Raw genomic sequence first — 25,653 nt, 5'->3', positions numbered from 1 at the left:
TTGAATCAGGATAATATTATTATCATTATTTTTTGAAATATATATATATATATACTTTTTTATTATGTGTTTTTATAATTTAATATTTTAAATTTTTTTATAATAGTTTTAATTTTAACAAAATATGATATAAATAAAATCATGACAATATTAAAATAATAAAAAATATTTATTTAATAAATTTAAAAAATAAATAATATATTAACAAAAAATAAAATTAATTTAAAAAAAAAACAATAGAAAAGCGGCTGAACAGGCACGATAGTGCCTGTTGAGCCGCTAGTATGAGTAATGTAGAATTAGTTGAGAATTTTTATTTCTTCTCTACTAAGAGAATTTTTATTTCTACTATATATATATATATAGGTGAATTCTACTCAACTCCCTCTTAAATAACATGTAAATTATCTTTTATAGACGTGGCACATTTTAATTGAATGTTTACTTTTAACTTGAGTTAATTTAACCTAATAAGAGTTAATATCTTAACTAAAATAGAACCATTTTATAATTAAATAATTTTTAAAATGGGGATGTGACTCTAGTTCGAGAGGATTGGGTTCTGCAACGTCGTTTGCAAAATATTCTCATTGTGTACCCCCTTAATAAACGACCTTGCAGAACTACATGTCTCAATGCCATGCTACCTTCTTCTTTGGAAAGAGGCATGGAAAGCATCCCTCTGCTTTAGAGCATCTTGGATAAGGACATCTCACTCCCGTTCTTGCACCAGCATTGCGTCGACGCAGTGTAGGGAGTGGCGAAAATGGTATAGAAAACTAATGAATTTATAGTTGGGAGTTAAGATGGCTGAGAATTTTAATTCCAAAATTGAATTAACTAACGTACGTATGAATAAGTGATTTTGGGCTTCCTTTTAGGTGGAGGATTGGAGGTGAGCGATGAGGAATAAGGAATGAGGGAGAAGCCATAGCCATTAGAAAGAGTTACGGTACTTTTTCTGGTAGATTGATTTGGAAAAAAAAAAAACTAGAATTCAATTTTTAATATTTTATCAAATTATACATTCACCCCTTTTAAATAATTTTTTAATTACAAAATAGCCTAACTATAGTTAAGATAGTATTCAATCATAAAGTAACACATTACAGAGGATAATTTACATGTTACTTTAGGAAAGGTATAGTAGAATTTACCATATATATATATGAACGATCTCGAGAATATTAGTTTCAAGAGTTGTTGCTGTATATTAGTTCACTACAAGAAACATCGTTAAAATCGACGGTCAAATCGACGGCAAAATGGACGGTGAAGGTGGTCGCTATTAAACTTGTCGATTTTTAAAATTCTAATAAAATCGACAATTCTAGCATCGATAATATGAGGTTAAGTTTTTCCCATATTAAGTAAAAGCGACGCGTCTGTCGTCGATAATATTAAATAAAATCGACAAACCAACTGTCGATTTTGGTTTTATTAAAATAGACAAGGAAACCGTCGATTTTTAACTTATTAAAATGGACAAGCGAGCCATCGATAAAATTATAAAAAGATTGACAAGTTCTATGTCTATTTTTTATTTTCTTTTGTCTATTTTGAATTTAAAAATCGACATTACTGCCGTCAATTTTAATAGCTACAGTTTTTTTTTCATTATTTGAAAAATAATAGTCAATTAAATATTACATAATGAAACAAAAACTTTTAAATACAAAAATAAAATTTACAATAAATATTAAATAGTGAGTTTACATACTTATCAAAACAATAATAAATAATCCTCTAACTTAAAGATTTAAAACAAGATAAATAACTAAACTCTACTAATAATACAAAATATTCAAAACAAAGTAAATAATCCTACTCGTACTCATCTAAATAGTCCTTATCTGAGTCATCGAGATCGTCAGAATTATCCTCCATATGAGCGCCCTGTGACTGTCCTGGGGGCTGCAAGATAGGTGGGAGTTTTCTTCTTGGGACTGCGCTTTTCTGGGAGCTTGGAAAAGTAAAAAGAGGAGGTGGAGGGACACGTGATCCAGAACTACTAGGACCCATGGCCCTCACATACTTAGTCAAGCTGCTAAGTTGATGACTAAACTGATCCATCTGTGAGTTATTGGTGTTGAGATCCTCACGCAAGGATTCAACCGTCTGTTGCCACTCTCTTTTCTCCCTTTGATAGCGGTCTTCAAGCTCTCTATATTTAGCGGCATATTGTTCAACTTCCCTATTTGAGTATTATGATTTGTTCTCTAAGATCCAAAACATCAGTGCTGGTGGTCGTGGTTGGCCCATCAACTCGGGGTCGCATCATGGAAGAGTTCCTTACCTCACCCATGCCATATATCCTACCTCTTCGTTTTCCACCCACTGTCTCAATCCATATGCTTTCCTCAGAGACAGGTGGTGGATCAGTTACACTAGCCTCTATAGCAGCCTGTCGCTCTTGCTCAGCCTGAAACATGCGCTCTTGAAATGTTTTCTACAATGATTGGTAAACTACTTTAAGTATCAATAATAATGCAAAAGTTAAGAAGATGTGACAAAAATAAGTCTAAAATTACAATGAAGGAAAGTATTAAGTCATTTCTTTTTGCACATTCTAAGTTACACAAAAAGCAATTACAATGAAAATAGGTAAGTTACCTTTGCCATTCGGGAGTGTTCATCAACCCATTGAGTCCTATCCTCTTTGCGAGTATGGGTGTGCTCAAAAAACTCATCCATACGCGATGGTCTTCCAAGCGATTGATTCTACATAATATAAGTAATAATCAAAAGAAAGAAGTTGATATTATTGTCAAGGTTTAGAAAAAACTCAATTTTTGCATTATTACTAGTCGAATAAGGTTCTTGCATAATTAGGCAGATTAGAACAATCAGCAAAAGGAAACAATCAAGGGATCTGTATGCATTTGTGTTCATAATAACCAAGATAAATACTATGTATATATAACACAATGATTACCTGAGTATGTTTCCATTTCATGTCACCTAACACAATCTCCACCAAAAATAATATTCAAATCACAAATATCAATGATGTTTCAGTTTACCCTCGGCAACAGAAGCCGTAAGATGCTGCATATGACATGAAGCTTTCTCCATGAGTGTTGACTGGCTCCTAATGTGACAACAAAGTAAAGATAAACACTACAAAGGAGACCTAGTAGAACAAGAGCTGACAAGAGTGATCCCGTGCCTCTCCATGAGTGTTGACCAACTTCCCAGCTCATTCTTAATTAAGAAGGTATCATTTATTACACACAGCAGGTTCATTGCTTTTAAACTAGTCAATTTGATTCTAGATTCCTCGTTAATAGATTTTATTTTGGCATGAATATCTCCGGAACTTCACAAAACAGTGAGACCAGGTAGGCCCATTCATACATATAACATTATTTATAATCTTTAATTGTTAGTATCTCATCCATCATCAGAGTTGTAGATGTCATTATTTCTATCTCTCAAAATCTATCAAAAAATTAAATAGAACAAGAATGTGTCTCTCCAATAAAAATCCTACTTCAGCTAGTTGTTCAAGTTAGGACAAACATACTAAGGAACAATGAGAAAAACAATGCATCAAACCAGATTACATATTTTTTGTAAGAAGTATTCATAAACATCAATAAACCAGATTCTAAATCATTTCAATCTCATTTGTAAGAAGATTGTAAAATACGTAAAATAAAATAGATAAAATTTACCCTCCATTCTGTCCACCATATTTTTCGAGTATCATCATCTGCTTCATCAAAACTCAGCCAAGACTTGTTGTAATTTTCCTTAAAAACCTGAGAAATGCACTTCAAGCCAGGCTTAGGTGGGTGCCAACTACATCAATAATTCCAAGGTATATCTGTTCAGTGTGATAGGCAATTTTCATAATCATAGGAACAGTGTAATTGAAAAAGAAGAATGAAAAACAGCTTTTAAGTTTGGAAGAAGACTCTTGAATTTCTAGTAAAAAAGTGTGAGGTCCCGGCAAGTTCTCACAATAAAATCTCATAATATATAGAAAGGGACATTAGCTGATATCATCAATATCTATATATCTGACCTACCACCAACATTAATTTAAACTAAAAGAGGAGATCAGAGGGATTATTGTGTATATTCCTTGGCCAATGATTAGCAGAAGTTTATATCAGCTAGCCTAGATTCTAACTAATTATAAAGACATATTATTTCATAAAAATGAGGCATGCTATTCATAACATTTAAAGCAAATAACAAACCATTTGACACCATCATATCTAAGCTTAGGAGCACTTGTGGCGGAGTGACCAGTGGCAGTGGATGTTCCTGGACCCTGAGTATCTTGGGTACCAGTAGATGTGGTTTGTTTTTCCCCACAAGATCCTGCTCGACTGGGAGCTACGATAGCTAGATCACTCTGCACACTATGTGAGGCAGTGTTGGGATGCTCATTGGCTTGTTGAGCGCATGATCTTGGTGCACCCGGAGTAGGCATCATGTGTATCTGAGGCTCCTGACGAGGGGGGATAGTAGTAGCAATAGGTGGCGGTCTCCCACTAGTCGGAACAGTCGTGCCTGATGATGACCCAACGAGAGTGTATGGATCTGCATGTAAGTCAAGCGGGCGACCGGTAGAAAGCCTAGGCCTCCCTTTCGGCCTCGGCCACGGCCACGACCACGACCACGACCACGACCGCAATCTCTGTCTCTACCAACCATATCCTGTACACATTGAAATTAGGTTTAAATAGAGTGGAAATTATTTTTTAATTAAAAACTTATCTCTTCAATGAAATTTAACTTTTCACCAAAAGAAAAATTCCCCTATATAATATGGCAGCTTGTATTTTTATGTGTGTGTGTGAAATAGTAGTAATATGGCAGCTTGTAGTAATGGAAGAGATTTTTGGTCAATGTAATTGCATACAGCTATGTGATTATAACTGGCTAGTAAAGGGCACGTTAGTAAATAAATAAATATCAAGTTAAGCACCAAAAAAATAAATAAATATCAAGTTGCATTGGCCACATAAAAAGTTTTTCTTTTTCATTGTTATATGCCCTTCTAGTCTTCATTCTGCTATTTCACACACACATATATATAGTAGTAGCTATAATTATTCTCTTCAATGTACTTTTTATTTTTTACCTTGTATTTTTTTATTCTTCTGACATAACATGGATTGCCGGCAGCCTGTCACACGCATGCACAAACACTAGCTAATACAAAGAGCAAGGGCAAAAAAGAAGGGGAAAAAACCTCTGAAAAGCAATAAGATTGAGAAAGTAATATACCTGGGCAGATGAAGTCCCTGCTGAACCCAATGTTTTACCCTGTAGAGAAGTAAAATGCCACATGAAGGTTAATGGAGGTAACAGATGCCTAAACAAACAAAACATGAAGGTATAACAATAAAATTGAAAGAAATGTTTCTAGCTGACTTCATCAAATTGAAACAGACAGCATAATGGAATAGTGTAAATGGATACCACTGCAACTTTGATAATACTTGTGACTATGTCAACCCTGCCAAAAAAATATATATATGCACTATTATTCATTAAGAGTAACACTCACAGTTAACAATTAATTAGCCATAACTAACTAATTTGAATATGGATGCATGCCAGCTTATATGGCAGAGGCTTCTTAATCACTTAGTAACTTGCATGAATTGAAATGCATGCTTAAGCATTTACTTTTCCTCCAATGCTTGCCTAATTTGTTAGCACAGCAAATAACTATGGAATATGAGGCATGAATCATTCTTTGTTAGGGACATGAAATCTTCATCTCCATCTGATGCTTCATATATAACACCATATTTAGTATTACTACAGAAATCATTGAAACAAACATTGAGGAATATTACTATACTTGCATTGTTAGCATAAACTTTTAAAGACAGAACATTATTATTTATTTTATTTAATGGTTGAAATGAGTATGAATGAAGAGGGTCCGAGTCATAAAGTAGTGAGCTAGGGAATCTTCTTCAGATGAATTAAATAAAGTGCAATGAAGAAACTCAAATTTGGACCGGAGATCAAGGACTCAATTAATTATATATTGTTGTGTTATTAGCTTATTAGGTTATGATGATAATAAAATTATGAAATTTTTTTATTTTATTTTATTTTATTTTTAGGTAAAGTATATTTTTTGTCCCTAATGTTTGTTAAAAATTTCAAAAATATCCCTAAATTTTAATTTGTTTTAATTTTATCCTTCAAGTTTTCGATTTGCATCAATTTTATCCTTATAATTAATTTTTAGATAATTAATATTTTTCTTTCCAATTATACCCCTTGTCTATCCCCCACCATCATCATTATCATCACACTCCCCTCTGTTTTTCTCTCTCTGTGTATCCCTCGTCTATCCCCCCACCATCATCATCATCACACTCCCCTCTCTTTTTCTCTCTTTCTCTTTTCCCCATTCTCACCATCATCTCCCCCATCGTGAATAACCATTATCAACCTCCTTCTCCATCATCGTCGGCCATACCCCTCTTTTTCCTTCTTTCTCCTTTCTCCTCCGACCCTCCATCTCCACCAGCGTCAACATCAACCGCAAGTCCTTCCGCTTTGGAAAATTCGTCCAATACCTCAACGCACTCCAAGTCTTACACAAACCGCACATCTCCTCCGATCTCAACTTCTTTCTCTCCGTCGTCGACTTCGACAGTGAGGGAGTCTATTACTTCATCGAACAACTCGTGTGGCTCGCCAAATCGGGACCCATCGATCTGAAGTGGTCACGTTCGTTCAGATGAGGTTCGAGGAGATGGAGGGAGATGAATTAGGGTTAGGAGCACCGAAGCCAAACGGAGCTTCGAGGAGAATTTTGCGTTCTGTGAGGAGCAATAGGGTTAGGGAAAGTCGTGGAGTTGGTATGATTTTTCAAAATTTCATGTCAATTTTTAGTTCAAATCAATGAAAATTTTTCTTCTGAAATGGTCATTGATGGGTACAAATTTGAGCTTGAACGCTGACAAAGATAAATATTATTGTGGCTTGTGGTGGTGAAATATTACATTTATTTTTGCAGTTTTGTAATTGACACCAGCATAGCCATGAGGACAGAGCATAAATTAGAAAAGAGAAAATAATGCTTATTCCAATTGAATGAGTACTCTTCATATTCTATGGGAACTTGAAAAGAAATGCTCCTTAATGTTAAATACAATTGAATGAGTACTCTTACATGATGGTTGTAATGGAAAAAAGAGAGGTATGGATGGAGAAGGAAGTTGATAATAGTTGTTTGATGATGGTGGTGGTGGAGCTCATGGTGAAGACGGAAGAGAAAGAGATGATGATGATGAAGATGATGGGATAGGAGAGGGGTATAATTGGAAAGAAAAATATTAATTATAAAAAAATTAACTATAAGGATAAAATTGATGCAAATCGAAAACTTAAGGGATAAAATTGAAACAAATTAAAACTTAGGGATATTTTTGAAACTTTTAGCAAACATCAAGGACAAAAAATATACTTTACCCTTTATTTTTTTACCTGAAGAAGCTGCTGGCTTGTCAGTATTCTTAACAGTACTATACATCTGCAGAAGCCAAAATAAGACAAAACAAGATAGTACACATAGGGGGATAAAAAAGTAGAAGTTGTCCTGTTGCCTAATTCAAACAAGAGATTCAACTGTTCATCCCTTTCATTCATTTGCTGCACAGTTAACAATTAAATAGAAGTCTCTGCCCCCTTTTTCCGGTATTCCCAATTTAATAGGTTAAAGACTAATATCTTATGGTTTGAAGTTTTATTTAAGAACTTCTTATTGATTAATGAATACAAAGCTGATTTAATGGATTACTTCTTATGTTGCAGATATCACATAATCTCTTAAATAAAGGGATAGGATGCCAAGAGAGGACCACATTTTGTGACTATATCCCAACTTCTTCTGCACTTGGAGGGCCTGAACTTCTGTTTCATTAGTATATTCTCTACAGAAAGCAAGAACCATGTGAATAGTTTTTTTTTGGTTGAACCTCACTAAAATCACAAAGTCTAAATCCCCTATTAGCCTAATAAATATAAAATTTATCAAGTAAAACTTCTGTTAGCCGACGAAAATAGCACATAAATCAGTAAAGTGCAACACATAACATGCTTTTTGAAAATATTAAGGCATGGATAAAACTTCAATGAAGAAATAAGAGAACAGACATATATAAATAAATGAGCTATACATCCCGTGTAAGAAATTTCTTTTTCCATGCATATTCTTTTATTTAAAATATTATAATTTTATATACTTTGAATTAGTGCAATCTATGAGAACAAATGAACAATGAAGAATGGTTTTTCTTACACCAGGCAGCTTAATACTAGATACTGCATGATGTTCTGTTTGTAGAGAGAAAATGCAAATCATGGAAAGCAAAAAGGAAAAGAGGTTAAGCCTAGCTAAACCTGGACACTAGCGCCCAAAAGGTTAGCTCAATGTTTTTCTTTAAACCAAATTCGGTAACCTATATTTTACAAGGTCACGATTCCACTAGTTCGCACAAAAATGTCACTATTCCAAGTAATTATTCACACATACATCTAAAATAAAACCACCTAAAATCTGTGCCTCAAATATCAAATTGATTTCATGAACCTAAAGTCCTAAACTACACAACCTCTTCGAATCGGTTGCTAACTCTACTAAAACATACTCTGAATTCACCAATAAATTTCTCACAATGTCTTGATCATAATGATAACAAGTCCTTCTTTATCTCCATAATTCTTAACTAACCCTTAACAATCCCTAAATGTGCCTAAATCTTAATGAGCTACCACAAGTGTTAGGCCTTATGGTGTATCATACTTAATAAACTCCCCTTGAACTTTTTCCATCTTATATCACTCAATTGGAACCAACACCAAACAAGATAGAAACAACAACTACTAAACTATCTAATTCTTTTTTCAGTTATACGGAACAATATATACATAAACATAGAATTCAGATGACAATAGAACATAGAACCATGGTCACGAACTTCATATAAATAACTCCAAACAATAAAATTCAAGATAAAACATGAAAGATGCAAAATCAGGCAATTAAAAATGAAACCTCGAAGCATGCCGAAATCGTTTCCGGGAGGAGGATCAGTCCGGGGAGCTGGAGGTGGGCCGGGGGAAGCGGCGCGGCAGCTGAAACGGCGTCGCCGGAGGAGGAAGGTGGTGGAGAGTGGGTGAACAGAAGGAGTGAGTGAAGGAGAGAAGAGAAGGAGGTTCACGGAAGAAGAAGAAGAAGGGGGTAACCGTGACGGAGGAACGACGACAATGGAGAATGACGGCGGCGCAACCGTGAATTTGGGTAGAACAAGGGGAAATTGTGTTTCTGTTGATTGGGAAATTTGGGGATTAAATGGGGAATTGGGTTCTGAACTTTGGATGTCGGAAGGGGACGCGAATAGTTGTGATTTTAGTGATAAAAATAGACAGGTAAATTTGTCGATTTTAATTTAAAAAAAATGATATTTTAGACGTTTATTTTATACTTTGAATCTATTTATATTTATCAATGGTAAGTGTTATTGATATTTTAAATAACAAAATCGATGCCATATTCGTTAATTTTAAAATAAAAGTATTTTTTATTACTCGTTCGTCGACAGTGTAAAGGATAATTTATTATAAAAATATCGATAGTCTGGTTGTCGATTTTAATATTTTATCTTTAGTTATATTTTTTTGACAATATCAACAGCAAGCTGTCAAAAAATATTGACGATAAAAATAATCGTTAATTTTTTACGTCAAAAAAAAAGGACCGTCAATTTTTTACGTCAAAAAAATTTGTTTTTTTTTTTTTTTTAATACAAATTAATTCTTACTTTAACAATATTTCCTTTTAAAGACATAAGACAATGTTTTGTTACCAAATGATAGATAATTCATTCATTAATGAAAGAAAATTACAACTTTTCATATTTGGGACAAAAGAAAGAAAAGTGGGGAGCTCCCAACACTCAAGAGATTAAGAAATCAGGACATAAACATTAAGGAAAAGGAAAGCGAAAGTAGTCGCTTAGCAATTAGCAACCAGGACACTCTTGCTTGGATGATATGTATAGTCTCTTCAGCTTCTTAGTGTCTTATTTAGTTTCTACTTTCTATATGTGTTACTGTTTGTTTTGGAAGACATATATAATATAGTTTAATTTGGAATAAATTGTGTTCATAAGTTTAAGTGATTCTAGTTCTTGCCAGCATCAATGTCATACTTGTTTCTAGTTTCTATTCAATTTAACGAATGACTAAATATAGTAATTTTCAGTGAGAGCTTAGCTTGTAATTTGTAGTTGAAGTGTGACATTTCATATATTCATAGCCACATATAAACACAGAATTGATAGATAGATTAATTAAGTAATTCTTTACCTAAATAATAAGAACCTTTTTGTCTTTTGCATGGATGGAAAAAAAATAACTGTTTGAACTTAATTAAGCAAACTAAACCAAGCCTGAAAAAGAGAAAAAGAAAAGAAAAGAAATCTGTTTGTGCAAGTCTTTCTAAAAAGTAAGAACCTTTGTTCTGCACTAAAAGGCATGCATGCAAAGGAACACAGCTATAAGGGCAAATAAGCGGTGAATTTTTGAAAGTTCTCTGTCATTCTAAAAGAGTAATATTAGTTGTCAATAAATATTATTATTTTTAGTTAGTAATAATTTATATTTATATTTATAAGACGTTTTGTTAGAAATTAATTTGGTTATGGAAAAAATAATGGTGATAACTTTGAATATGGATGCATGGTGAATTTTCCATTAATGTGGACCTGAGTTATTCAGAGACCTGCAAAACGCAGATAACGTTTTGCAATGGCAAAAAAAACAAAAATCTGCATACCTGAAAAAAGCAGGATGCGATTGAACTGGGCAGAAATCAGGGTCCGAAACGTGGCCTGCATGCTGAAAGGCGCAGTGTTAACCAGCATAGGGCTAAACAAAATACAGGTTGCGTTTGTCAGACATGCACAGTTAAACGTGGGTTGCATTTTGCAGCGTTCCTAGTTGTATGCGTGCCACGTGTTGGAGAAGATTGTTGCGGGGTGTTTAAAATACAAAACACAGAGAGAAAAATTACTGAAGAATAAGTGTTATGTGAGGGAGTTACTGAAGAGTGAAGAGTGAAGAGTGTTGTTGTGTAAATAAAGATCATATTATTGAGTACTTGGATCATCTTCAATGGACAAGTTAATTTTTTTTTAAAATTTTATGAGAATAATGTTTAATAAGAATAATGTTTATGAGTACTTGGATCATATAATACAGTTTAATAAAAAGAATGTTTAACGTTATGTTTTTGAAAGAAAAAATAAAAAATATTTAATTATTTGTGGTTACCGTTATTATTATTATTATTATTATTATTATTATTATTATTATTATTATTATTATTATTATTATTATTATTATTATTATTATTATTATTATTATTATTATTATTATTATTATTATTATTATTATTATAAAATACTGTATAGTATTTATAATTAATTTTTAATAATAAAAAATGAATAAATATTTTTTTAATATTTTATAATTAATTTTTAAGATAATAATAGTAATAATATTGGTTAGTTACCGTTTTATTATTATAATTATTATTATAATTATTAGTCATTATAGAGTACTGTATAATGTTTAATTTACTATTATTTTCGAAAAATGAATAATAAATAATTATTTATTTATTATTTTTTATAATTTATTATTATTACTATTATTATTATTATTATTATTATTATTATAGAAATGTATAATATTTATTATTATGTTGTGATAATAAATGGTAAATAAATATTGTTTAGTTGCTGTTTTGATATTATTATTATTATTATTATTATTATTATTATTATTATTATTATAAAATACTGTATAGTATTTATAATTAATTTTTAAGATAATAATAGTAATAATATTGGTTAGTTACCGTTTATTATTATAATTATTATTATAATTGTTAGTCATTATATAGTACTGTATAATATTTAATTTACTATTATTTTCGAAAAATGAATAATAAATAATTATTTATTTATTATTTTTAATAATTTATTATTATTTTTTAAGATAATAATGGCAATAATGTCGTTTAGTTACCGTTGTTATTATTATTATTATTATTATTATTATTATTATTATTATTATTATTATTATTATTATTATTAGGTTTATTATTATGATTATTAGTTATTATAGAAATGTATAATATTTATTATTATGTTGTGATAATAAATGGTAAATAAATATTGTTTAGTTGCTGTTTTGATATTATTATTATTATTATTATTATTATTATTATTATTATTATTATTATTATTAATAACTGATATTATTTAGAATTTAATAATTATCATTTTTTTTTTGTAGGCTAATAGGAATTTGTTGCCTAGAAAACTCAATCCGTCCGATACTTTTAACGAGGTAGCTGCAGCGGCACTGGAGTTTACTGGGTTTCAACACGTTTCGCGAGTAGGCGAAATGAGAGGTCATTCTGCACTACTGAGTGCCTTAGTAGAACGCTGGCAGCCGGAGACTCACACATTCCATCTTCCGGTCGGTGAAGTCACGGTGACGCTGGAAGATGTGGCCTACATTCTTGGTCTCCCGATTAATGGGGAGGCCGTTACGGGTAGATCAGACAGCAGTCACCAGTTTTTTGTGGAGAACTGCATTGCGTGTTTTGGTCGGGAGCCCCGGTCCGCGAGATCACGTGTTGGGGAAGGTTAATATTGCATGGGTCTGGCGGTGCAGAGACAGCGAGCCGTGTGATAAATACATAACATCTTCTTCCCAACCTAAATCCCCGAGCTCATCAACATTAACCTCCTCCCCGACTGCGCCCAACTCTAACTGCTGTTCGAACTCAACGTACAGCTCTATCATCGGCATATGAAATCGGATTTGTTGATAAATACATAACATCTGCTGCATACTGGCATCGTCAGTGATGGGCATCATTTGAAACTATATCAGCCCACCAAATACTTGTACAAGATTCCTGTATAAAATGTTGCTCACCTTTTTCGAAATGTGGCTTTGAATGTGAAGGTTGTGGTAGGCTTAGAGAAGGGGGTTGAATCTATGCCTTCCTTTTAAGTTGCTGTTATTATACTTTTAAAACCAATTTGCAGTTTTGATTCTGTTTGACTTCAGCAGCGGAAATTTATGAGACAAATTATTTTTGTCTTATGAATATCAGAAAACAGAACACAACAGAGAAGAGAAAAGCTGACACCAGCATGTATCCTGGTTCGGTTGCCTTGTGCTATGCAACCTACATCCAGTCTCCTCCACAACTATGGAAGAATTTCACTATAGTTAACAGTATTACATACACCAATAACACAGGATTGACCCAATCCTTTCACACTCAAGTTCTAACCTAACTTGACATTGGCTATGCTAATACCTAACTATACCTCTTAGTGCTAACCCAACTAAGAAAGGGATACCTTACAGGTACAAGATACAAGACACAATCATACCTAAAGAAATCAGAAAACAACTCTAGGCTTTTCTCTCAAGTGTATCTCTCAGCCTTTTTCCACTCATGGCTTTTTCTCAAGCTTCCTCACAATGCCTTTTCTCTCAAGAAATTACAGAAAGATAAACTTAGAAAAGTACATTACAATCAGTAAAACATGAAGGAGATTGACTTCATCAGCAGCCTCTTTGCTATGTGCAAACCAGATTCACAAACCTCAGCTTGAGTTCTTCAGTATTGGCCGAATGCTTCTTTGAAAGAAAGCATTATCCAAGTAGATGAACTCCTCTTCAGAACACTGTTCTCACACTCTGGTTTTCTCTCCTTACCACTGAATGAACAGCAAGCTTCTTTTTATCTCCTTGCATGTTCCTTAGTTCTTCTTCCAAGGTCAACACCTTGAGCCTTGAGCTTCACCAACCCACAAGCTCACTTTTCCTTCTCAAACATCAAAGTAGGACCTTTTCTTCTGACTTCTCCAACTTGACCGAAAGCCATGAAGGAGTAACCGAAATTGTCTTCCAATGGTCAACCAAATCTGAACCATAGAGATGCAACTTGGTCCCCAAGAATCTCTTGTGACCGTGGATTTGTAGCAGTGAAGAACAGAGATCAACTTTTCCCTTGAATGTAGGGGTGTTCGCGGTGCGGTTTGGTTCGGTTTTAAGGAAAAAAGTCATCCGATCCGAACGCTTAATTTATGTGCGGTGCGGTTTGGATTGGATGAATTTTTTTTGAAAATCCAATCCGATCCGATCCGATTACAAGCGGTTTGGATCGGTTTGGATTTGCGGTTTTTTAAATAAAAAATTAAATACATATATCAAGTCTCAACATCAAATTTTAAATAATCAACAATGACATAACAAGTCTTAACAATATCTTAAAAAGCCAACGATAACATAACAATAGAAATAAAATTATAGGTTAGTTAAAATAAATAAATAAATAATATTTTGAACATAAAATATTTATTAAATAATAATAATACATAAATAATAAAAAAATGTATAACAAATTGAACATGTTATAAGTATAATTGTAAATATAATATTAAAATATAATATTATAACACATTGTGCGGTTTGGATTGGATTGGATCGGTTATGAAAAGTAGATCCGAAATCCGATCCAATCCAGCGGTTTGTAAAAAATAGAATCCAATCAAATCCGAATTAGTGCGATTTTAATCGGTTTTCGGTTTGGATCGGATTGGATGAGCGGTTTAATTTGGATCGGTTTGGATTTGAACACCCCTACTTGAATGCCATTTTCGGATAGAGCAGAGAGTTGGGAAGAAAGGATGAAGATCTGATTAATGCAAGATGAGATGGATTACCTTTCTTAAGCTTGATTTAGCTTGGAATTTCTGTTTTAGCTTCTGTGCTTCAAGCTTCAACTCTCTCTCTCTTGCTTCTTTGGTTACTAGCTTAGGGAGGAACCTTTTTCTCTCTTTCTCTTTCTTACTTTTCTGATGCCATGATTTGACTTGATTAGAGAGGAGAGGAACGTTGCTTATTTTGGAGGAGTGAAGAATTCAATCTTACAAGAGAAGCTTTGTGGGATGGATACGGGCTTGGATCCGGTTTTTATTAAGCAACCCGTTTGGCCTATTGGATCCTTTGGCTTTGTTTCTTTTGGGCTGTGCTTGTTTATTTACCCATCAGCCTTGCTATATTATTTTCATACCATTTGGGCTGCTTAACTTGAATTATGGCCTGCAACATAACATAAATAATTAGCAATGTATACTTATTAATTAAACAACTCTAATTATTTATTTTGCCAAAAATAATGTTTGTCATCACTAATTAATTTAGTTAATTTCTTAACTCAACAGAATGTTATTACAAAGTCCATTTTGCAACTCTGTAAAACTCATGGTACATGGAATAGCAAATGACAACGGACATTCACAAACAAAAGTTACTCCCTCATGTGTGTTTGGTATAACCTCACCGTTATAATATACTTGCAAATTTGCAATATTTTCCATAACTGCAACCTCACCTAATCCGATTTTTTTTGACACACCTGACTGCCAAAAAAACTCAGAACTACGACATATGTGTGAGAAAGAAGAATATAATGAGTAAAAATGGATTAAGACAAGCTGAATAAGAGTGTTGTTTCGTATTTATAGGTTGGACCCTTGTTTAAAATATTTTTTTTAAAACAAAACACAACCTGTGTTTTTAGTTTCTCCAAAAAAAAAAAAAACTGACAGCCCATAAAACACAACCTGCATTTATGAAAAAGCTACCACCAAAAAATAAAACGCAAGATGCGTTTGGGTTAAAGGAAAATAAAAAAAAATTAAAACATTTTGAAAAAACAAAACGCATTCTCCGTTTGTCTTTTTCTCTCAAGAATAAATAAATAAATAAATAGAAACAAAGCTAAACGTAACCCACGTTTTGATTAACTTCCATAGCAGTGAAAATATTGGTGATACATCTATTTCATTGGACAACACCAATATCAAACCCATAATGAAAAAAATGAGCCACATTTTGTAAACAAAAAAAAAAATATAATTTGTATCTATATTTATCAAAATTTTATACACATGAATTAATATAGTCTGTTTTTATATTTTTAAAAATTTATACATATAAATTAATAAAATTTATTTATTAAAAATAATTTAATATTTGCACGGATTGAATAATAACAAAAAAATACTAAAAGTTGCTTATCCTAAAAAAATTTTGATTTTAAAACTGTCATAATATATAGGTTGTAAAATTTGACTTGGTCTGGGTGCATTTGATATTAATTCCTTGTTTTTTAACTCTGTCATATGTATATAAGGGTAGCAGATAAAAAAGGGCTTTTAGGTTGCTGATCTGGAGAAGTCGTATGCCATGAAGATTGCTGATTTGGAGAGGGCGGTTAAGGGGAAAGAAGATGCTGTTATAAGTGTCGTGGCCAAGGCAAATGAGTATGAGGAGGAGGTTACTCGCTTAAGAGATCAGGTTCGTCTTCTGCAAGCCGAAGTTAAGGAGGGTGATGTCGCTAAAGGTCGTCTTACTTCCCGTGTCCATGAGCTGGAGGAGAATGGTATGGAGATGTTTTCTTATGGATTTGAACGAGCTGTAAGTCAGATCGCTGTATTGGCCCCAGAGTTTAACAGTGATCATCTTGATATGACTAAGATAGTTGTTGGTGGGAAATTGGTTGTAGATGGTACTGTGGAGGAGCATGATGAGAACGCTCCTCCCTCTTAGTATATTTTGGATATGTATGATTGACTATTTTCTTTTGTTTGACCGAGGTTTGGTCTTCTTGTTTTGTTGATATTTTGAACTGTTTTGCTTTGGCCGAGGTTAGGCCAAGTTAATGTTGTCACTTTGTTGTGATTTTGTATATGTAGTTCCCCTTTGTATTTTGTTCGTTAGACTTAGATTCGTTTGAGAGAAACAATTCGGTAATTTGGATATATTGTGCGTCCGGCCTCGTTAAAACCCTTCCTTAGGCAAAACCCTCTTTGTTTTGGGAAAAAAGCTCTAAGGGGAAAAAAGAGTGCCTTCATCCGCTAATTGTACAATTTATGACCTATACATTTTCAATGAGGAAACATTCCAGTTCCCTGACACTGGGCTGCCCTGTAGTGTCTGGAGTTGATAAGCCCCCATTCCAAGTACTTTTGCTATTCGAAAAGGTCCCTCCCAGTTCGCGGCGAGCTTGCCGTGCGAAGGAGGTCGTCTCGCATCTTCAGTTCGCCTGAGGACAAGATCGTCTTCTGAGAAAGCTCTCGGGATGACTTTGCTATTGTGTCTTCTTGCGGCTAATTGTTTCATGGCCCTTTGTTTGATTGCTGCGATATCCTTATCCTCTTCGACGAGGTCAAGCTCGGCGCTTCTTATGAGAGTATTATTCTGTTCGTCATATAGCTCGGACCTAATTGTGGGTGTTCCGACCTCTACTGGAATTAGCGCCTCGGACCCATATACCAGCTTGAAAGGTGTTTCGCCTGTGGTTGTTTGTATTGTTGTGTTGTAGCTCCATAATATCTCTGGGATTAGCTCGGCCTATTCACCCTTTGCATTGTTAAGTTTTCTTTTTATTGCCTGCAATATAACTCGGTTAGCAGCTTCGGCCTGCCCATTGGTCTGTGGGTGCTCGACCGAGCTGAAATAGTGCTGTATATTAAAATTGTTCAAAAATGAGCCGAGCTTATTATCGGTAAATTGCCTACCGTTATTTGATATTATTTCCTTTGGTATTCCAAATCGGCATATTATGTTTTTCCATATAAAAGATCTTACCTTTTCGGCTGTTATCTTTGCTAAGGGTTGTACTTCTATCCATTTTGAGAAGTAGTCAATTGACACTAAAAGAAATTTTACCTGACCTGGTGCTACTAGAAATGGGCCGAGGATATCAAGTCCCCATCTTTGAAAAGGCCAGCTTACCTCCATGCTGTGCAATAGTTCGGCTGGCTTTGTAGAAATGGCTTCATGCTTTTGGCATTTGTCGCATGCCTTGACTTTCGCTATGCAGTCTCTTTTCATGGTCGGCCAAAAGTATCCTATTCGGACGATTTTCGCGGCTAGGGCTCTTCCTCCGATGTGGTTTCCACATACGCCCTCATGTACTTCGTCCATTACCTCTCTCGCCTCCTCGGCGTTCAGGCATTTTAGCAATGGTTGTGAGATGCCGCGCTTGTACAGTTCCCCTGCCATACTTGTATATAGACTTGCTCTTCGTCTGAAGTGTTGTGGATTAAGCTCGTTTTTAGGCACGGTACCTGTATTGATGTACTCAAGAAAAGGTGTTCTCCAGTCATGGAGATGGTCAATGTTTGTTATAGATATAAGTTCAATGCTGGGTTTTTTAAGTGTCAGCTGTGTTAGTGCTGATGTTTGTGTGTCTGCCCTAGTGGCGGCAAGTTTAGATAATACGTCGGCTCTAATGTTCTTTTCTCTATGCACATGTAAAATGGTGAATGAACTAAACTTCGAAATAAGATCCTTTGCTATCAGCCAGTATCGCTCTAGCAAGGGATCTTTTACCTGGTATTCCCCTCGGATTTGTTGGACTACCAAGAGGGAATCACAATATGCTGTCAGGCTTTATATCTGGAGGTTGAGGGCGAGCTTGAGTCCGGCAATGAGGGCTTCGTATTCGGCCTGGTTGTTGCTTGCTGAGAAGTGGAATTGTAGCGACTGCTCGGCCACTACATTTTCTCCTTCTTTCAGAATTACTCCGGCTCCGCTTCCTCCTCGGCTCGATGCTCCGTCTACATGTAACTCCCAGTACTTGTTGTGTTCAGCCGAGGTTAGCTCTGATATGAAGTTGGCTAAGATTTGTGCTTTTAGTGCCGATCTTGGTTGAAACTGGATATCGAATTCTGAGAGCTCTATAGACCATTTGGTCAGTCGTCCAGCTAATTCCGGCTTTGTTAGTATTTGTCGTAATGGTTGGTTTGTTCGTACTATTATTGTGTGGCTTTGAAAGTAATGTCTAAGTCTTCTCGCCGTCGTTACAAGTGCTAAAGCTAGCTGTTCTATCTTTGGATACCTTTGTTCTGTTGGCTGCATGACTCTGCTGACGAAGTATACTGGTTGTTGTGCTTTTCCTGATTCGGTCACTAAGGCCGAGCTTATAGAGTGCTTGGAAACAGATAGGTATAAGTATAAGGGCTTGCCGATTTCAGGTCTTTGCAGTACTGGAGGTGATGATAAAATGACTTTGAGCTCAGCGAATGCCTTTTCGCATACTTCCATCCATAGAAACTTCTTGTTCTTTGTTATTGTCTGGAAGAAATGATATGATCGGCTTGATGCTGATGGTAGGAACCGAGATAGTGCTGCTACCTTTCCTGCCAGCTGTTGTACTTCTTTTACTGTTTTGGGGCTCGCCATGTTGAGTATTGCCTCACATTTTTTCGGGTTTGCCTCTATTCCTCGCGATGTTAGCATGAATCCGAGGAATTTGCCTCCTCGTACCCCAAAAGCACATTTTTCTGGGTTGAGCCTCATTCTGTATGCTCGGACTTGCTCAAATATCTCTTGAAGATCATCGCAATGTGATTTCTCATGAGTGGTCTTGGCGACCATATCACCCACATAGATTTCCATGTTCCGACCTATCTGATGATGGAACACCTTGTCCATTAGCCGTTGGTATGTTGCACCTGCATTCTTTAGGCCAAATGGCATTACTCTATAACAAAAATTTCCGTGTTCGGTTATAAATGCGGTTTTGCTTTGGTCTTCTGGATGCATGAGTATCTGGTTGTACCCAGAGTATGCATCCATGAAGCTCAAGCTTTTGAAACCTGACGCACTGTCTACGAGTTTATCGATGCATGGTAGAGGATAAGCATCCTTAGGGCATGCTTTATTTAAATCTGTGAAGTCGACGCACATGCGCCATTTACCTGAGTTTTTCCTTACCATTACCACATTCGAGAGCCATGTAGTGAATCTGATTTCTTTAATGAAGTTGGCTTTAAGAAGCTTTTCGGTTTCTTCCAGTGCTGCCTTTGATTTTTCTGCTCCGAGATTCCTCTTTTTCTGAGCTATAGGTCGGCTTGCTTTGTTTGTCTCGAGCTTATGGCAGATGATGTTCGGGTCTATTCCTGGCATGTCCGCCGGCGTCCAGGCAAATAGGTCGGCGTTGTCTTGTAATACTTTTACGAGCTCTGACCTTTCCTTTCCTTGCAGTGCCTGTCCGATGTATGTAAACTGTTCAGGCTTCTCTGTCAGTGGGATTTTCTGGAGCTCGTCTGCTGGTTGAGGTCTTTCTTGGGTGTCCTCCCGAGGATCGAGCTCTGCCAAGGACAGTACCTCAGTTGTGTTATGGATTGCTTTGACTTCTTGTTGGAATTCTAGCCTTGGTGCCGACCTTTTTAAGCTTGCGTTGTAGCATTGCCGAGCTTGTTGTCGGTCTGAATGCAGTGTCGCTATCTTTCCGTCACGTGCCTGGAATTTTACACATAGATGAAAGGTTGAAACTACTGCCCTGAACATGTTTAGAGCAGGTCTTCCGAGGATGATATTATAAGGACTAGGGCAGTCAACTATAAGGTATTGTATGTCGACGGTTCGTGACAATGGGTGGTTTCCCATCATTGTCTTCAACCATATGTAGCCCTTAATTGGTACTCTTTCTCCAGAGAATCCGACCAATTCTTCGGATGAAGGTTGTATAAGTTTTTCAGATATTTTCATTTTTAGAAAGGTAGTGTAAAACAGAACATCAGCACTACTACCTGGGTCCAGAAGGACTTTTCTTACCAATAACTCGCCTGTTTGGATGGAAATTACCACTGGGTCGTCTGCGTGTGGCGCGGCCGAGCATATGTCCTTCTGGTTGAAAATGATTTCTAGGTCTGAAGCGTCCTTGTTGCTATGTGGTGTTGTCCCTTCTATTGCGAGCATTGCGCGGTAGCTACGCTTTCTTGCCGAAGTTGTTTCTCCACCCCCGGTGAATCCTCCCGATATGGTGTTTATGATCCCCTTGGGTGGCGTGTTAGTTGACCATTTGTTGGTTTCTTTGCCTCCCGAGGTCTGTTGGCGCTCCTCTCTATCACCCTCTTTATACTTCCTTCCTTCGATGTATTTGTCTAGGAGACCTTGCCGAGCCAACCTTTCTAGTAGGTCTTTGGGTATTACGCATTCATCGGTTGTGTGGCCGTATTTTTGGTGAAAGGCACAGTGCTTGCTCTTGTCGACGAATCTCTGGTCTTGATAGCTCCCAGCTCTTGCTAGCGGTTTTATAATTTTGGCGTTAAGTATTTCTTTGATTATCCTTTCCCTCCTTGTGTTAAACTTGGTATAATTGTCAAATTTCGGGGTTAGCCTGAAGGGCCTTTTGAGGTCCTTGACATTTGCCGATTTTGTGGCCTTTTCGTCATCTCTCTTAGGTTGTCTCTTCTCCATTTTTTCGGTTTCATGGAGCTCTTCGATCTCCATCTGTCCTGCCGCCCTTTCTCGGAATTCTTCCAACGTCTTCGGCTTTGTTACCGCAATTGTTTCCCTGAACTTTCCAGGTCGGAGTCCTGCTTTAATGGCGTGCAGATGGACGGCGGGGTCTAGGTCGGGTATTTCCATTGTTGCTTCTGCGAATCTGGTTAGGTAGTCCTTCAGGCTTTCTTGGGGACCTTGGCAGACGGTGCCGAGGTAGTCTGATCCATGCACGTATATCCGTGCTACTGCGAAGTAGTCTATGAAGGATTTCGCTAACTCCTCGAAAGAAGAGATTGATCCTGCGGGTAGTTTTGAAAACCAAAGTAGGGCTGCGCCGTCGAGATAGGTAGGGAAAGCTCTGCAAAGAACAGGTTCGTTATTAGGGCCATTAAAGAACATCATAGATTGAAATTTCTTAATATGAGCCCGGGGGTCACCAATCCCCTTGTATGGCTCAAGTGAGGAAGGCAGTGTAAAGTGTTTTGGCATCTGATAATTAGTAATCTCCTCGGAGAAAGGGTTGTCCAAGGTCAGCTTCTCTTTTGGTGGGTTGACACTCAGTAGATCTGCGTTGCCTTTTCCTTTGGGACCATTCTCCTCACACTTGTTAACGCTGTTTTGAGTGGATAGTTCAGTGAGCCTCCTGACTTCAGCTTGTAATTCAGCCATTTGTGCCAAGAGCTCGGCCTGAGTGAGCTGAGGGACTCCGTTATCGGCCATGCTAGAAGGTTGAGAAACCCTGTGTAAAAAAGAAAGGAAAATGGAGTATGGTAGAAAGCAGTGGGGTTAGATTAATTTTCGGGCCCCACGGTGGGCGCCAAATGTTCCGTTCGAGCCAACCGAGGTATGTGTCCCTGACGAGGAAACCTAGCTCCTGGCAGAGTTATACGTCGTCTGAGAGGTAGCTTCCAAGAATAGCCTCGGTACGGTGGAACACGGCGGCGGGAGCACCTGCAAAAAGCACTCCGACGCTCAAGTAAGTATATGAATTATAAGAGATGAGAATAATAAGTTAGAATAGATTCGGTAACCTGTCTTTCTGGGTTATTTGGGATTGGATTTATAGGGAGTGAGGTGGTGTCCGTTGCTTTAGTTGTTCCGATATTAGTGGTTTGAGGGAGTGAGTTCCGTTATTGTTGATAACGGTCAGTGGATAGCCTTTGACTTGCACGTGTGTTTTTAGTCAAGTAGCTCGTTTCTGTTTTGATTATCTATTTCCGTGATCTATGATCGAAAAGATATAAATTATTCATTATATAAATTATTCATTATACTTTATTTGATCTAACCTAATGACTAATTTTTAATCTCATCAGAGTTTAATTATTTTTCAATGGGTAGGAGATTGGTCATGTAACATGTTATACATATACATCACCATTAAATATCAGAATTGGGAGATGAAGTTTAGGGTGTCTTTAATTTAGAATAAAATATTTTTTATTTGATTTTATTTTTATTTGAAATGAATTGAATTGGGCTGTGCCTCACTTGCTCTTATTTTACGTTGTACAATCTATTAATTAATGGACTACCTTTTCTTAATTTGGGGCCTTTGAAGCTTTATTTTTTTTGTCCGTACCATACTTCCATAGTTAAGGGTATTAAATACAAGGAATTAATGGGCTGGATTTTGTTATTCTATACTTTTTATATCTTTTTTCATTAGACCAAAAACAAAATACTATTATACTAGATATAGAGACATTTTTAATTGGCACCTCTAATAAAAAATAAAAAATGAGACAATTATATTCAAACTACTTTAGAAATTCCATAGGAGGGATGAATCTACCAATATATTGATTATTCTATACAAAGAACTCAAATTCTAGATACTTTTGGTTAGGAGTAAAAAAGTATTGATAAATATAACCCATTATATACCAATTCAATTTATTGTGTTTGTAATTTCAGATTTGATTTTCTTTTTCTGGCAAATCTAGACTAAACCAGTCCTGTTAAGATTGAGTTGATTAATGATTTTTTGTTTAGGAAAAAAAAGCTTTTATCATTATTGACAGGGAGAATTCAATCATTCTTAATTCAATCATTCAAGTGTGAAATTATCATTATACTCATGCCCTACCTCTACATTACATAGGGTTCATATTCATTTGAATATACTTTTCCTTCAGTGTTTTCATCTCTATCTATCTTCTTCTTCTCAAATATTCTCAACTTGCATGGATCCAAGTGAACACAATGCAAAGAAGTGGTTTTCGATAATTAGCTGTAGTGTAGTATTGATCATAGATAGTCTCATGCATTGATAAAATACAATCAATCATGCCAAAATGGGATTAATTTTACAGGGAATTGTATGAAGAATTTAGAAAAGACTTCTGTAAGTTCTTGGAAGCTTTGATTCTCAAAGACTTCACTAAAACACACAAGCTTGATGAAAAGACTCAGTGCTTAGAAGTATTCTTGATATCTCCCCATCATTTTCACTGCAACAAACCATTGAAAGGTGATCTTTCTTAACATTTTATTTGATGATGCACATAAATACTTTAAATACTTTAATAAAAAATGTATTAGCTAGTGTTCTGCATACTGCATTTGAAGTTGGGTTGCAAATTAAATATACAAAGTACCAACAAGGTAAGTGTAAAATGCCCCCAATTATATAGCAATTTGTTTGACTTTGTAATCCTAGAAAACAAGAGGGATGTATGTGAAGAGGAATTGTTATGATTTTGGTTGGCAATAATGGTGTGCATGAGCACTACAAAATTAAAACTTGGTGGTTATTATGCTTGTAATAGTGTACTTAGACTTGCTACCTATCTTGCTATTATATGCTAAGTGTTTGCAAACTTATTAAGAGTTATATATATGCACCTTAGCAAAAGCATCTATGAAGTTTTCCTTACATGAATATACATTTTTTCATTTAGGTGATTTAATTTCAAGCTGAGCTTGCTAGGGAGATGGGATATGCTACTCCAGGATTTGGGTTAATGTTCCCTGAAAATGTTCATGAACCAGCCTTAATTAGTTGACTGCAATTTTCGGATAATTTTGTTGAGTTGATGGTTGGTTGCTCTCCTATATATAATATTGTTTTCTAAACTTATTTAAACTTCTGAAATCTTTCAAAGTTTGAATTCTTAATCTCACTGCAGCCTGCTGGTTTAATTTGGAGCTAGTGGATATAATGGTTGTGTATCAAGTAGGAGATTATTTTATTGCTTTGTCGAAGTGATTACTACAATTGCGAGATTATTTTATTGCTAGTATAAATGTGACTATGACTATGATGACCTCAAATAGACTCTTTTTGTACTGAAACACTGTAACTAGATTTTACTAGTAAAGTATTATTTTTATCCATAACATTTCAATCGTTTTATTTATATTCCTAATATTTTAAAATCATGTTGAGTTAAGAAATTAACTAAATTAATTAGTGATGACAAACATTTATTTTTGGGCAAAATAAATAATTAGTGGTGATTAATTATATTTACTTATTAATTAATTATTTATTGTTGCATGCCAAAATCTGTATTACAGCCCAATTTGAATGGAAAATAAAACAAAGCTAATGGGCTGAATGGTAAGTGAGAATAAAGAAAAGCCCAAGTCATTCATCTCAAACAAAATTCATCAAAGAAGCATAGCAAGGCACCAATGGGCTGAAGTAGAAAAGAACCCGATCCAAGCCCGAAATTGTTTTCAATTTCCCACCATCTTGCTCCAACCAAAGCAACGTTCCTCTCCTCTCTAATCAAGTCACATCAAGACTTCAGAAAAGTAAGAAAGAGAAAGAGAGAAAAAGCTTCCTCCATAAGCTAGTAACCAAAGAAGCAAGAGAGAGAGATTTCAAGCTTGGAGTACAGAAGCTATAGCAGAAAATATAATCCAAATCAAGCTTAAGAAAGGTAATCCATCTCATCTTGCATGCATCAGATCTTCATCCCTTCTTCCCAACTCTCTGCTCTGTCCGAAAATGGTATTCAAGGGAAAGTTGATCTCTGTTCTTCACTGCTACAAATCCACGGTCACAAGAGATTCTTGGGGACCAAGTTGCATCTCTATGGTTCAGATTTGGTTGACCATTGGAAGAAAAGTTCGGTTACTCCTATATGGCTTTCTACCAAGTTGGAGAAGTCAGAAGCAAAGTTTCCATTGTGAGGCTTAATGGGAAAAAGTGAGACAGTGGGTTGGTGAAGCTCAAGGCTCAAGGTGTTGACCTTGGAAGAAGAACTCAGCCACATGCAAGGAGATAAAAGAAGCTTGCTGTTCATTCAGAAAGCA

General features: G+C 35.5%; 4 protein-coding genes across 16 annotated transcripts; 1 reads left to right on the top strand and 3 right to left on the bottom strand.

Annotated features, from left to right (window-relative positions):
- Positions 1-1,666: 1,666 nt before the first annotated feature.
- Positions 1,667-9,439, bottom strand: LOC112744001 (uncharacterized). 13 transcript variants are annotated; one of them, XM_072214844.1, is made up of 9 exons: positions 9,044-9,439; positions 7,474-7,919; positions 5,440-6,118; positions 5,245-5,283; positions 5,099-5,143; positions 4,209-4,671; positions 3,678-3,804; positions 2,614-2,721; positions 1,667-2,449 (listed from the first exon to the last, which is right to left on the bottom strand). In XM_072214844.1, the coding sequence occupies exons 6-9, from the start codon at positions 4,445-4,447 to the stop codon at positions 2,195-2,197; spliced, it is 729 nt and encodes a 242-aa protein (XP_072070945.1). In that variant the 5' UTR covers positions 4,448-4,671; positions 5,099-5,143; positions 5,245-5,283; positions 5,440-6,118; positions 7,474-7,919; positions 9,044-9,439; the 3' UTR covers positions 1,667-2,194. The 13 variants fall into 13 exon arrangements, with proteins under 13 accessions (XP_072070945.1, XP_072070946.1, XP_025649237.1 ...); XM_072214845.1 differs by having other exon boundaries at positions 5,440-5,476; XM_025793452.3 differs by having other exon boundaries at positions 5,440-5,476; positions 7,787-7,919.
- On the top strand, positions 9,256-12,711 carry LOC114925223 (protein MAIN-LIKE 1-like). The gene is made up of 2 exons (XM_029292513.1): positions 9,256-9,417; positions 12,352-12,711. The coding sequence occupies exons 1-2, from the start codon at positions 9,256-9,258 to the stop codon at positions 12,709-12,711; spliced, it is 522 nt and encodes a 173-aa protein (XP_029148346.1).
- Positions 12,712-17,019: 4,308 nt separating this feature from the next.
- LOC140178714 (uncharacterized) lies at positions 17,020-18,156 on the bottom strand. Its single transcript, XM_072215943.1, has 3 exons — positions 17,821-18,156; positions 17,511-17,613; positions 17,020-17,444 (listed from the first exon to the last, which is right to left on the bottom strand). Exons 1-3 carry the CDS (start codon positions 18,154-18,156, stop codon positions 17,020-17,022), a joined length of 864 nt encoding a protein of 287 aa, XP_072072044.1.
- A 390-nt stretch (positions 18,157-18,546) lies between these two features.
- On the bottom strand, positions 18,547-22,107 carry LOC140178713 (uncharacterized). Its single transcript, XM_072215942.1, has 2 exons — positions 19,873-22,107; positions 18,547-19,707 (listed from the first exon to the last, which is right to left on the bottom strand). Exons 1-2 carry the CDS (start codon positions 22,105-22,107, stop codon positions 18,547-18,549), a joined length of 3,396 nt encoding a protein of 1,131 aa, XP_072072043.1.
- Between the last annotated feature and the right edge of the window lie 3,546 nt (positions 22,108-25,653).

Source organism: Arachis hypogaea, chromosome 14 (assembly GCF_003086295.3).
Source record: "Arachis hypogaea cultivar Tifrunner chromosome 14, arahy.Tifrunner.gnm2.J5K5, whole genome shotgun sequence".
Classification (NCBI taxonomy): Eukaryota; Viridiplantae; Streptophyta; class Magnoliopsida; order Fabales; family Fabaceae; genus Arachis; species Arachis hypogaea.
The sequence above is the reverse complement of the archived record's forward strand: the minus strand, read 5'-3'. Positions and strand labels throughout refer to the sequence as shown.

Bases quoted from the DNA above. Each gene is read 5' to 3' on its own strand.
- LOC112744001 (XM_072214844.1), bottom strand. From the start codon at position 4,447: ATGATGCCTACTCCGGGTGCACCAAGATCATGCGCTCAACAAGCCAAT. The intron at 3,805-4,208 runs GTTTGTTATTTG...TTATTGATGTAG, and splicing joins AGATATGATGGTGTCAAATG to TTGGCACCCACCTAAGCCTG. The intron at 2,450-2,613 runs GTAACTTACCTA...CAATCATTGTAG, and splicing joins AACACTCCCGAATGGCAAAG to AAAACATTTCAAGAGCGCAT.
- LOC114925223 (XM_029292513.1), top strand. From the start codon at position 9,256: ATGGAGAATGACGGCGGCGCAACCGTGAATTTGGGTAGAACAAGGGGA. The intron at 9,418-12,351 runs GTAAATTTGTCG...TTTTTTTTGTAG, and splicing joins TTAGTGATAAAAATAGACAG to GCTAATAGGAATTTGTTGCC.
- LOC140178714 (XM_072215943.1), bottom strand. From the start codon at position 18,156: ATGGCAGGGGAACTGTACAAGCGCGGCATCTCACAACCATTGCTAAAA. The intron at 17,614-17,820 runs GTAAAATTTCTT...TTTAATATACAG, and splicing joins TTCTAGTAGCACCAGGTCAG to CACTATTTCAGCTCGGTCGA. The intron at 17,445-17,510 runs GTGAATAGGCCG...AAACAACCACAG, and splicing joins AAAACTTAACAATGCAAAGG to GCGAAACACCTTTCAAGCTG.
- LOC140178713 (XM_072215942.1), bottom strand. From the start codon at position 22,107: ATGGCCGATAACGGAGTCCCTCAGCTCACTCAGGCCGAGCTCTTGGCA. The intron at 19,708-19,872 runs GTAAGGAAAAAC...GGGTACAACCAG, and splicing joins GGCTCTCGAATGTGGTAATG to ATACTCATGCATCCAGAAGA.